Raw genomic sequence first — 12491 nt, forward strand, 5'->3', positions numbered from 1 at the left:
ACCCTCTGCTCCGCAAAGGGAGAGGCCCAAGCTGTGAGAGGCCCGCGTACCGCAAAAAAAAAAAAAAAAAAAAAAAAAAAAAAGCACTCACATGTTAATTTCTGGGGTTTCCCTCTCTTCCAAACAGCACGGATCATAAACTCACACCGTGGTGCTAGATAGTAAGTCAAGGCGATTAGGAAGGGGGTAAGGTGAGGTGGGCGTATCCTGCAGTGGAGGGTTTCCTTGGCAACCAAGGGCAAGCTCACGCCCACGTCAACAGGAAGATTATTCTGCCCAGGTGTGTGTTCCAAAACATAGGCGAGCCTGTTGCTTCTCTTTCCACAGGTCAGCTCTGGCTCTCGGTGATTCCCCTTGAGACCCTGTTCCCTGTCACTGTCCGGGGATGGGGCGGAGGCGGAGAGACTCGAGGCGGCGGTGTCCGGGTGCCGAGTGCTTCGCCTCCCCCGCTTCTCTCGGTCGTCCGCTCTGCTCCGTCGTGGGGTTGGGGACCCCGTGCGATGCTCCCCAGAATCCCGCCGGGACCCAGCCCAGCCGCTCGGAGCTCGGGGATCTCGGCCAAGCCGCGAAGGGCTGGATCCGCCTGCCTCTCGCGTGGCCCAGCGGCCGCAGGGGCCCGGCGGGCGCCCCCTGCCCGGCGGCGGCTGGAGGCGGGCGGCCCGGTATGCAAATGTCCAGCGGGGCGGCCGCCTCCCGCTCGGATAAAAGCTCGGGGCGGGGCGTCGCGCAGAAGCCGCTGCCTCCCGGGAGCCGGCCGTGCGCTCCGGCCCCGCGCCAGCCCGCCCCCAGCCCGCGAGGCCCGCGGGCTCCCGGTAAGGACGCGCGGCGGGTCGGGGGCCCGAGGCGGCGTGGGGAGAGGCCGCGCGTCGCAACCGGGGGCCCAGCTCGAGCCGCCCGCGTCGCTTTGGTCCCCGCTTCGCCTCGGCCCAGGGGCGCCGTCCAGGGCCGAGCCTTCCCCGTGGGAACCAGGGAACCGGCGTCTCTGCTGCGCCCTCCCAGGGGCCGGGCAGGTGGCATCTCCCCAGGTTCTGCGCAGGGCCAGTTTGTCCGCAGGCCACCAGCGGGCAAGTGCGAAAGGAACTGCGTTCGGCGTGCGCAGCGTTGGGAGGGACTAAGATTGTCTTGGAGGGGCTGAGACGGAGGTCAGCAGGAAGAGCTTGCACGCTGGGTCTCTGGCTATTATCCTGGTTTCTTCGTAGCCACCCGGAGGCGTTTTGGGAGGCGATGGAAGGGAGAAACAGGCCGAGGGGAGAACGGTGTGGGTGTGTACACGTTTGAATGAGCAGAGCTAATCGACTTTAGACGCTGGACAGAAACTCCCAGCCGGACCCAGCGCGTTACCCACCTCTGCAGAATAGACACCTAGGCTTGTGGAAAAACGACTCTAATAGCCCCCTTACCTTCCCTCTCTCCTCCTTATTTTATAAAGAAAGGGGTTCTCCTGAAGTCGTTGTAAAGCTAACTCCAGTCTCAAGGTTGGTCAGTTAAGATCTGGGTTTGCCCAGCCTGCCCGTTGTGGAAGTGCCTCCTTGTCTGGTTCCTGCCTCACCACCCCTCTAAGCCCCCAATCCTACATCCCTGGAGATGCAGCATGGAAGGGCGAGAAGTAGTCCAGAAGGTGCCCAAGTCCAGCTTACTGGACCCCATTTTATGATGCCAGGAATGGGGTTTCCGCTGAAGTAGGAGGGGCAGGAATCACACTCCCCCTCCTCCTTCTCTCCTCGAAACCAGTCAGAACCGCCCTGGGAAGGAGGGTCTTTGGAAGTCTTTACGAAGACCTGAGGGCTTTCCAAGTGGAGATAAGCTTTGGGCGGATGGCTGTCCTTGGAACTGTAGAATCTGAACTGGAAAGTCAAAGGGGGGAAGGAACAGGAAATGGGTAGAGTGGAGAGGATTAATTCTGAGGGAAGGGAGTGGTGAACAGGTAGAGATATTTGACACTTCTCTCCTGTTTCTGTTTGTGTATGTGGCTGTGGTTCTGGTTAGTAACTGGATAAAAGAAGACTGGAAACATGTCCGAGTTTTGGTTAATTTCTGCCCCTGGAGATAAGGAAAATTTGCAAGCGCTGGAGAGGATGAATACAGTAACCTCCAAGTCAAACCTGTCTTATAACACCAAATTCATGATTCCTGACTTCAAGGTAAAATACCCCAGGAGGAGGAAGGAGGTGATGGGCTGGGGTGGTGTGGGCGTCTTCTGGAAAGCCAAGGAGAGAACAACAGGACAACGGCACCAATGCTGAGGATCAGCCTGGCTGTGAAGCTGGACTGGGGGACTGGTCTGGATGGGACTTCACGAATAGCCCCAAATTAACTGTGATGCTTGTGGACTTTTTAGAGCCACAGGACAGAATGAGAGGGAGACAAGGGTGCAGCTAGCAGTGTCTTCAAAAAGTGGAAAGAGTGTCTTAAACACACTTGGGTCCTCATTGAGTTCTCAGATTCTTCCTGTTTTATCTTCAACGTCTAAGAAGACCAACGATATACTTTAAATGTGCAGGCTTGGAGAGGTTCATCCTTTTTTTTTTAATTTTTGGCTGCGTGCAGGCTTTCTCTAGTTGCAGCGAGCGGGGGCTACTCTTCATTGCGGTGTGCGGGCTTCTCATTGCGGTGGCTTCTCTTGTTGTGGAGCACGGGCTGTAGGTGCATGGGCTTCAGTAGTTGCGGCGTGTGGGCTCAGTAGTTGTGGCTTGAGGGCTTAATTGCTCCACGGCATGTGGGATCTTCGCAGACCAGGGATCGAACCCGTGTCCCCTGCATTGGCAGGCAGATGCTTAACCACTGCGCCACCCCAGGAGAGGTTCATCGTTTTTTTAAAAAATTAATTAATTTATTTATTTTTGGCTGCGTTGGGTCTTTCTTGCTGCACGTGGGCTTTCTTTACTTGCGGTGAGCGGGGGCTACTCTTCATTGCAGTGCTCGGGCTTCTCATTGCAGTGGCTTCTCTTGTTGCGGAACACAGGCGCTAGGCGCACGGGCTTCAGTAGTTGTGGCTCACGGGCTCTAGAGCGCAGGCTCAGCAGTTGTGGTGCATGGGCTTAGTTGCTCCGTGGCATGTGGGATCTTCCCGGACCAGGGCTAGAACCAGTGTCCCCTGCATTGGCAGGTGGATTCTTAACCACTACACCACCAGGGAAGCCCAAGAGGTTCATCCTTGATTGTGTTCTTGAACTGGGAGCAAGGCAGGCAATCCAGCATCCCTCTGGTTTTGGTGGAGAGAGAAGGAATGAGATTTAGTGACAACTGGGCAGATGGCGGAAAGATATTTTATTTTATTTATTTATTTTTAAAATATTTATGTGGCTGCGCCGGATCTTAGTTGCAGCACGCGGGATCTTTAGTTGCAGCACGCGAACTCATAGTTGTGGCATGCAGACTCTTAGCTGTGGCATGTGGGATCTAGTTCCCTGACCAGGGATCGAACCCAGGCCCACCGCATTGGGAATGCGGAGTTTTAGCCACTGGAGCACCAGGGAAGTCCCAGAAAGAGATTTTAAAATGAAACAAACATGGAGGAGGAGCAAGATACGTGCAATCTTCTTACATCAAAAAGAGTGGACTTTTTGCCATGCTTCTTCCAAGGAGAAGAAGCCTAAGGCAGTCTTTCAGCCCTACAAATGCGTCATGGGTTCTGGAGGGATGGTGCTAAACACCCAGAGGTGGCTCTTCTGGTAAACTGCTGTGTAATCCTCTTTCAAACCTCAATTTGCCCCTCTGGCTTTTTTGCATAGCTGTTAATGATGCTACCACATCTGCTAGTGTTTATGGAGCGGCATGCTGGGGGCCAGGCTCTTTAAGCGCGTCTTCCCGAATCTTCACAGCTTGCACTTTATAGATCAGGATGCGCTGAGAAAGGAGGCTGGGGTTGTGGAGCAGGTAAGTGGCAACACTGGGTTCTCAACCCACAGCTTTTGCTGATTTTTCAAACCTGCCATTGCTTGTCCAGCGTCAGATACTGTGAAGGTTAGTAAATTAAGCACCCACTCATTGCTTACTGCATGTGAAGTGCTGTGCCAGACCCGAGGGTACAAAGATTAAAAAAAGACTTGACTTCTGCCCAAAGTTGCTTAAAATTAAGTTGTCTGAAAAGAAACAACACTAGGAATATCCAGACTTCATAGTTCCCTGATTACCTTTCAACATCTGATGGGTGGTTGATAATGTGATAACAGACTTTTTCCTTCTGATTCTGTGAGTAGACCTTTAAATACAATCTTGGACACAGTAATGATTTCCACAAGAAACAGCTTGTCATAAGTAATCTGTAAAGAAAAGGACTTTCATGAATGGGAGCAGGAAGAAAAGCTACCCTTGCCGCAGCAAGATCATTGTTTATAACGGCAAAGAGGCCCAGAGATAGGGATTGGCTGGACTGCCTTGGAGAAGAAAGGCTTTCAGAAATAACTTCCTTGACTTGCTTTCTGTCTCATTGCTTCCTTGGCTGTGGTGATTAATCCCCTGAAGGGCAGACTGCCATTCGTAGACGAAAATAAGCTGAGGGTAGACCATGACACATAGCCACTCCTTTCTATGGCAGAAATGACAGTTTATCCTGTTGGCCAAAAAAATAATAATAGTAATAATAATAATCATCCAAAATCCACTGATTTCCCTTGAGAGCTCTTCTCAGTTTCCAGTTTCACCATTGACCAAGGACAACTGAGTCAAGATAGAAGAATTCCCTGCACTATAGTTGAAACCCTGTGCCCCCCACGAGCTACAAAGCCTGAGCATCTAACTTCTCTCCGATCTTTCTAGGTGGGGACCTTGGATTCCCTTCTTGGCCTCTCTGATGAGTTGGGGAAACTCGATATCTTTGCTGAAAGGTAAAATATTTCTTATTTACTACATACAAGTGAGAATTTGACATTGTTGTCAGAGGACACAGTGCTCTTGCTTTGGCTGAGGCCATACTTGCCTAAACCCGGTCCTGGAAGTCACAGGAAGAGCCAGGGCAGGTCTCCGTGAGGGTGCCAGGTCCATAGCTGCACGGGGGGTCCCTTGCATAGTTTTGTTGGCTGAGGCAGAGTTTTTTTGGGGGGCTGCCTTCAAAATGAAGAGGGCTATGGCATAAGGTACTAAAACACTTAGAAGAACAGTTGGTGCAGTTTTCCCCTCAAGGCTTTTTAAGTTTTTTGTTTGGTTTTGTTTTTGTAGGAACATATGCACGTAGTAAAAAATTCAAATACAAAGGAAAGCTATCCAGTGAAAATTGTTTTCTTCTCACCTATTTTTCAGTTTTCTGTCCCCTCATTTTTCCTCTTTTAAGGCAACGTTATTATAATTTTTAGGAGAACCTTTCAGAGACAGCCTGTACATGTACAAATAAATATGACCATATTCTTAAAAATAATTTTACACAAATGATAGCATATATTCTGCACCTTGCTTCTTTTTTGAATTTTTTTTTTTTGCGGTACGCGGGCCTCTCACTGTTGTGGCCTCTCCCGTTGCAGAGCCCAGGCTATAGCATATATTCTGCACCTTGCTTCTTTTTTGAATTTTTTTTTTTTGCGGTACGCGGGCCTCTCACTGTTGTGGCCTCTCCCGTTGCAGAGCACAGGCTCCGGACGCGCAGGCTCAGTGTCCATGGCCCACGGGCCTAGCTGCTGCGCGGCATGTGGGATCTTCCCGGACCGGGGCACGAACCCGTGTCCCCTGCATCGGCAGGCGGACTCTCAACCACTGCGCCACCAGGGAAGCCCTGCACCTAGCTTTTTCCCCTTAATCACATTTCTTAGAGATAGTTTCATGTCAGTCCATAATTGCATTTTTAAAAATAATTTTATTTTATTTTTAATCTTTTTTTAAAAATTTAATTAATTTATTTGGCTGTGTTGGATCTTCGTTGCTGCGTGCGGGCTTTCTCTAGTTGCGACAAGCGGGGGCTACTCTTTGTTGCGGTGCGTGGGCTTCTCATTGCGGTGGCTTCTGTTGTTGCAGAGCATGGGCTCTAGGCACGCGGGCTTCAGTAGTTGTGGCACACGGGCTTCCGTAGTTGTGGCACACAGGCTTCAGTAGCTGTGGCTCACGGGCTGTAGAGTGCAGGCTCGGTAGTTGTGGCGCGTGGACTTAGTTACTCTGCGGCATATGGGATCTTCCCGGACCAGGGCTTGAACCCGTGTCCCCTGCATTGGCAGACAGATTCTTAACCACTGTGCCACCAGGGAAGCCCCTGCATTTTTTTTTAAACTGGCTGCATTACCTTGAATAAATGTAACCTAATTTATTTGAATTTTCTTATTGATGGACATTTAAGTTTTCTAGTCTTTTGCTATTACAAACGATGTTGTAATGACTGTCCTTTTTTGTACTTCTTTGTGCCCATGTAGGAGTGGGATAATTAAAAGTTGAAATGCTGCATCAAGGAGTATTTGCATGTAAACATCTACAGATATGTCCATATTACCCTTCCATGAAGTTGTTCCTATGTGTACTCCCACCAAAAGTGTATGAGGATATGTTAGTCTTCAAATCATTTATTTAAAAAAATTATTACAAATCTGGTACATAATCATTGGAAAATATTTATAGATCATAGAAAAGCATAAAAAAAAATACAAATCATACGATACAAATCACTTGTAAATATGCCATCCGGAGATAACTGGATATGTCATATTTGTTTTATTTGCAGTATGTACATCCAACTTTTTCTATACATAAGTATTATTTATGCATACATATGTTAATAAAGGTGACTTCACATTACACATATTTTTTAAAAATAAATTTATTTATTTATTTTTGGCCGTGTTGGGGCTTTGTTGCTGTGCACGGGCTTTCTCTAGTTGCGACGAGCAGGGGCTACTCTTAATTGTGGTGCGCGGGCTTGTCATTGTGGTGGAACACGGGCTCTAGGCGCACGGGCTTCAGTAGGTGTGGCGCACGGGCTTAGTTGCTCCGCAGCACGCGGGATCTTCCCGGACCAGGGCTCGAACCCACGTCCCCTGCATTGGCAGGAGGATTCTCAAACACTGCGCCACCAGGGATGTCCCCATATTACACATATTTTGTAACTTGCTTTTCGCTTCATATCTTGTTCTTTGGATCTCACCGTTACCTAGTCCACTGTAATGTTATACCATATGGATTTGCCATAATTTACCTTTTAGGTAGATTTTAAATAATAATACTTCCTTGTCTTGGTGAAGATGAAACTGTTGTTTAACAAGTGTTTTCACTTGGTTTTAAGGAAAATACAGGTGAGATAGGTGAGGAAGGAGTCTTCAGGGGCCAAGGCATACACCTACCAATCTGCATGACCAGGGGAGACCAGGGTTTGACTGCCTGATCCTAAATAGAGGGTTTCCTATATTCAGGGCCTGTGGACATGTGCTTTTTACCTTCTCAGTGGAATGGTGATATGCATGTTACTGCCTTTTCTGATGCATTTGTATGGAAGTTGTATACTTAGGAGTTCTAGTGATCATACTTTGAGGTTTCTAATCTGCAGCTTGGTGCCACGGGCTAGGAATTAAGTTTTCTGTCTTCCAGTTGCCACCCATCACCTAAGAATAAAAAGAATCCTTTGTGAGTAACATTTTGCTCTATGTGGGATGTTGGACCAACCACATAAAGGCAATCCTCATCACCAAGCAGTTTGTAGCTCACAGTCCTCGAGAAAGAAAGCTAACCTTCGCCTTTCTCATCTATGAAATGGGACAGTAGTGATCCTCTCTGTGCTTTCGGGGAGGAATGAAGGGAAGTGAAATCATGTTGAATCCAGAATGAGCAAATCCCAGGAAGTGTTCTATGAAAAACTAACATCCAAGAAAAAGTGGCTTGATCCCTAAATATCAGCTCCTTTCTTAGGCTGCTCTGCCCCCTGGGGAGGTGGGTCTAACAGATACCGTGGAGGCCAGCCCACTGGCCTGGGCTGGAGATGCCTTTCCTCGGCCGCCCTGACAAACCTCAGGACGAGGCTATCCAGTGAGGTGCAGCAGTGTTGGCTTCAGGGGAGTGAATTGTTAAAAAAAAAAAAAAAAAAAAATGTGAATTGTTCTCAGGCCTGCTGCAGAAAAGACAGCTAGTCAGCATTTTTATTTTTCTAGACCTTTCTAGACCTTTCTTTGCTACCAGTTTTCTTCCCTGGTGCAAGTCCGTAACCTCTTTCTTATTCACCGAAGACCCCTCCACCTCTAATAAAATTCTGTGATCTTGGATTATTATCACTTCCACTTTCCTTTTTTGTTTGTTTCTTTGTTTTTTTTCAGTAAGCGTTTGTGTTTTGTCCGGTACCTATCGGTTGCACAAGTTACTTGTGTTTAAGAAGATGCGTGAGTAAGCCAAATTAAGGCTGTAATTGTGAAACAGATAACACCCGAGTGAATTAAAGAGTTTTTTGTTTTTTTAAACAGGGTGAGGTATGGAAGAATGAAAATCACGGTGCATTGTTTTATTTTTTCCTTGTGGGTGTGTATTCCCAAGAGCCTTCCTCTCACGGGGAGAAGAAAAGCGGTGTGGTCTGAACATCCTGAAATTCTTATTTCTAGCATTTATCTAGTCTAGGGGCCAGATAACTTTTGTTTGGGGGTTCATGCTGGAGTTTGGGGTAAAATAATGGGATACACTAATAAAATACGGAGATCAGCTTCAGTTCAAAGTACGCAGGTGTTATTGGATAAATAAATGCTAGCTGGGTATGTAACCGGGGCAGCATAAACCTGTCAGCACTGCTGCTGGCCAGGAGAACAGAGAAGGATCAGGAGTTTTCAAGGTGTATTGTTTCCACATCCTTTTATTATTTATTTACTCGGTGCACTAGAGTGTTTTTCCACGTAGCTGGAAGGCAGCTTTTGCTTACTGGAGTCTCTCTTTTGTTTTTGATTTATTCCTCCATGCTGTCTTTGGTAATTTACTCTGTATTTGCACTGTAATTAATGGACTTCTGAGAAACCAAATGATTTTACCTTTAAAAGAGCCCTCCCTCCCTTTTTTTTTCTCTTCTACGTTTGAGTCCTTCCCAGTATCTTAGCCTGTTTTGCAGTGCTGGTTAAAATATTACATTTCACTGGCGCTTGGGCTGTCAGAGGCACCTCATGAGTTTCTCTGGTACTCTGGTGACCGTCAGCTGCCCCTGAGTGCATTACCTGGCTTGCGGAATAGCTGGTGGCTTTCCTTTATCCGCGTGGCTCCGTGAAGTTGACTGAGGGTTGGCTGATCAAAGATTCCATATCCGAGTGTGGCTGTCTGCTTAGTGATGCAAGTCTTAGGAAGTGGGTTCTTCTAAGGGCATTCTAAAGAGAAGCAAAAATATAATTTAAAAAAATTACCCAAGCTTCTCTTCTCTGTCACTGTAAGAACATCAGGATGAGATTACCTGCATTGACGCAGTTTAGATTCACTACAGAAATAGCAGTCGAATGCCTGTTCATGCTGTCCTCAGGGCTGCTTGGTGTGAGCTGACCTCCTGCTCTCTGGAATGACTAACTTTCCGTATACCCCACTCACCCCTGTTACCGCCTGCTCATCCTGTTCAGCTCCCCCAGACTCTCCTCTCACCCACACCCCCTGCCTTCAGACTTGCTGATTGACCTCTCCTAGGACAACTGAGTGCGCCCACTTCTTCATAACACCCTCCATGGTGGCCTTGGACATTTTCTTGTGGGATCATTTGATTGACTGTCTGTCTTCCCAGCTAGACTGTAAGGTCCAGAAGACCAGCTGAATGAATGAACGGAAGAAAGAATCCTGGAATATTAGAGCTGAACGGGTCCTTAGAGATCTAATTGAACTCCTTCATGTTCCAGATGAGGAAACATGCCCAGAGAGAAGTTCCTAGAAAGAGCTGGGTGGGCTGGGGGCAGTGGAGGGGGAATAGACCCTTGAACCAGATTCACTAATTCACCCATGTGTCCATCTGTGCCTACCCTTCCTCTCAGTGGCTCCCACCAGCGCCAACAGGACGCTTAATAGTATTTTTTAATACAGACCTTGAAAAGTGTCTTACTTGTGTTTTATTCATTGCTCAGATAATTACTGTTGACACTTTAAAAAAGTAATATATTTACACATTTAAATAAATCAAACGGTATAAAAAGGTACAAAAAGAGAATTGAAAGTTCCACTTTCACCCCAGTCGCTCTCCCCATAGGTAGCCATTATTAGGGTTTTGTGTGGTTTCTTCCCTGGTGAAAAAAGACAAAATGAAACACACACACACACACACACACACATGCACATTCATGATCCAACCCAATATTTACAAGTTTTATTTCGAGATATCTACTTAGCACAAACAGATTTGCAAAGATCCTATTCATGATTCATTTCAGATTGCACTGAAATTAGCGGAGATTAACATTCTTAAAACTTTGAGTGTTTCCATGAGCACAGTTCATCTTTCAATTGACTTAGTTCTTTTTCTTTGTTCCTCTGGTAAAGCTTTAATGGTCTATTCAGAAGGTCCTGCAGAATATCTTATTTTTTCCCAAGTGTTACAGTTTTTATTTTGTTGCTATTGTAAATGAGATCTTTTCTTTAAATGCTTATTGTTTGTAAATAGGGATTTTTCACAGTAACTTAATGACGTGACTTGACAACTTATGGAATTTCCTTGCTGTTTCTAATGATTTTTCAGCTTATTTTCTAAGGTTTTTAGGCATGTGATCCTATTGTCTGTAAATGACAGTTTTCCCTGCTTTTCTCTCATTTTGTTTTCTTGCTTAATTGCAGAGGGTAGTAGCCCAGAAAAATGTTTATTTGTCAGTGATGGTAGTGGACATCGTATTCTTGTTCCTGCCTTTAATTTGGATAATTTTAGTGGCTCACCATTAAATATCTTTGAGCTCTTGTTTTTAAATATACTATTATCATGCTAAGGAAGTATCTGTTTCTGTTTTACTAAGAGTTTATCTGGAATAAGTATTGTAATTTTTAAAAAATTCCTTTTGTGGCATATAATGAATTGGTCCTATGTTGTTTCTTTCTTTTTCCTTGACCTTAATATGGTATATTTATTAATAGATATCATAATTATTGAATCATCCTTGCATTCCAAGGAGAAACCCTACTTGGGATGTTGAACTCTGTTTGCTGATGTTGTAAGATTTTGCATCAGTAATCATGAATAACAATAATACTAACATCATAATGTTATCATAACATAATGATAGTTAACATTTATTGAATGCCTACTCTGTGACAGCCCAGAGATTTCAATAATTGATGAAGCTAAAGTTAGAGGCCAGGGAGTCTGGCTGCAGAGTCCTCATTGTTTTTTTTTTTTTTTCTTTTTGAATCTCATTCTAGCTCAAGCTTTGTCTCCTGAAATGTAACCCTTTGATTTTTTTTTTTTAACATCTTTATTGGGAATAATTGCGTTACAATGGTGTGTTAGTTTCTGCCAGAGTCCTCATTCTTAACCACAGTATTAAAATTGGTCTATTAAACGTAGGGTGGATAGCTAGTGGGAAGCAGATAGCACAGGGAGATCAGCTAGGTGGTTTGTGACCACCTAGAGGGGTGGGATAGGGAGGGTGGGAGGGAGGGAGACACAAGAGGGAAGAGATATGGGAACATATGGATATGTATAACTGATTCACTTTGTTGTAAAGCAGAAACTAACACACCATTGTAAAGCAATTATACTCCAATAAAGATGGTAAAAAAAAAATTGGTCTATTGTGTGACAGCACACAATTAAAAAGCCATATTAGTGTAAGAAAAGTGGTGGCTTTGTAAGAAGCATTCGGAAGCTTTCCTTCTTTCTCCATTCTCTCTACGCTGTTCAGAATGACATCAACTGACCACATGGGACTTCTAAGCACTTGAGATGTGGCTAGTTTGAATCGAGATGTGTGAATTTTAAAATACCCATCAGATTTTGAAGAACCTGTACGTACAGAAAAAAGGATGTAAAATATCTCAATATATTTTTATGTTGGTTACCTGTTAAAATAATAATATAGGGGATATTGGGTTACTTCCATAAAATATATTATTAAAATTAATTTTAGTTGTTTTACGTTTTAAAATGTGGCTACTAGAAATTTTTATATTATATGTCTGGTTCAATTCTATTTCTGTTGCACAGCACTGGGCTCTAGAGCTCTAGACTGCTTCTCAAACACACACGAGTCCCCTGGGGGTCTTGACAAAATGCAGAGTCTGACTCAGTGTGTCTGGGCTGAGCCTGGGATTCTGCATTTTCCCAGGCTCCCAGTGATACTGGGGCTGCGGCAGACGGCCCTTGGCATGGCATGGTCAGACAGGGGCTCTCAAAGTGTGTGAGTCACGTCATCTGGAAGATTTGGTAAAACAGGTTTCTGGGCCCACTCCAGAATTTCTGATGCAGTAGGTCTGACGTGGGGCTTGAGAATCTACATTTCTGCAAGTTCTCAGGCGATGCTAATACTGCTGCTTGTCCTGGAACCGTGATTGAGAACAGCTGCTTTATTTTATTTTAGTTTTTTCTTTTTAGCATCTTAATTGGAGTATAACTGCTTTGCAATGGTGTGTTAGTTTCTGCTGTATAACAAAGTGAATCA

The 12491-nt window shown here is 45.5% G+C and overlaps 1 protein-coding gene across 2 annotated transcripts in view; it reads left to right on the plus strand.

The window, feature by feature from the left end:
• The first annotated feature begins 729 nt into the window (after positions 1–729).
• Positions 730–12491, plus strand: part of ATP6V1C2 (ATPase H+ transporting V1 subunit C2) — a 55683-nt gene continuing 43921 nt past the window's right edge. Inside the window, exons 1-3 of one of the 2 annotated variants that reach the window (XM_024118590.2) lie at positions 730–812; positions 1987–2141; positions 4759–4826. In XM_024118590.2, the coding sequence (XP_023974358.1) occupies positions 2013–2141; positions 4759–4826 (197 nt within the window). In that variant the 5' untranslated portion in view covers positions 730–812; positions 1987–2012. The remainder of the gene's footprint in view (positions 813–1986; positions 2142–4758; positions 4827–12491) is intronic. The other variant, XM_028496556.2, reaches the window with a different exon arrangement.

Source organism: Physeter macrocephalus, chromosome 12 (assembly GCF_002837175.3).
Source record: "Physeter macrocephalus isolate SW-GA chromosome 12, ASM283717v5, whole genome shotgun sequence".
NCBI classification, from domain to species: domain Eukaryota; kingdom Metazoa; phylum Chordata; class Mammalia; order Artiodactyla; family Physeteridae; genus Physeter; species Physeter macrocephalus.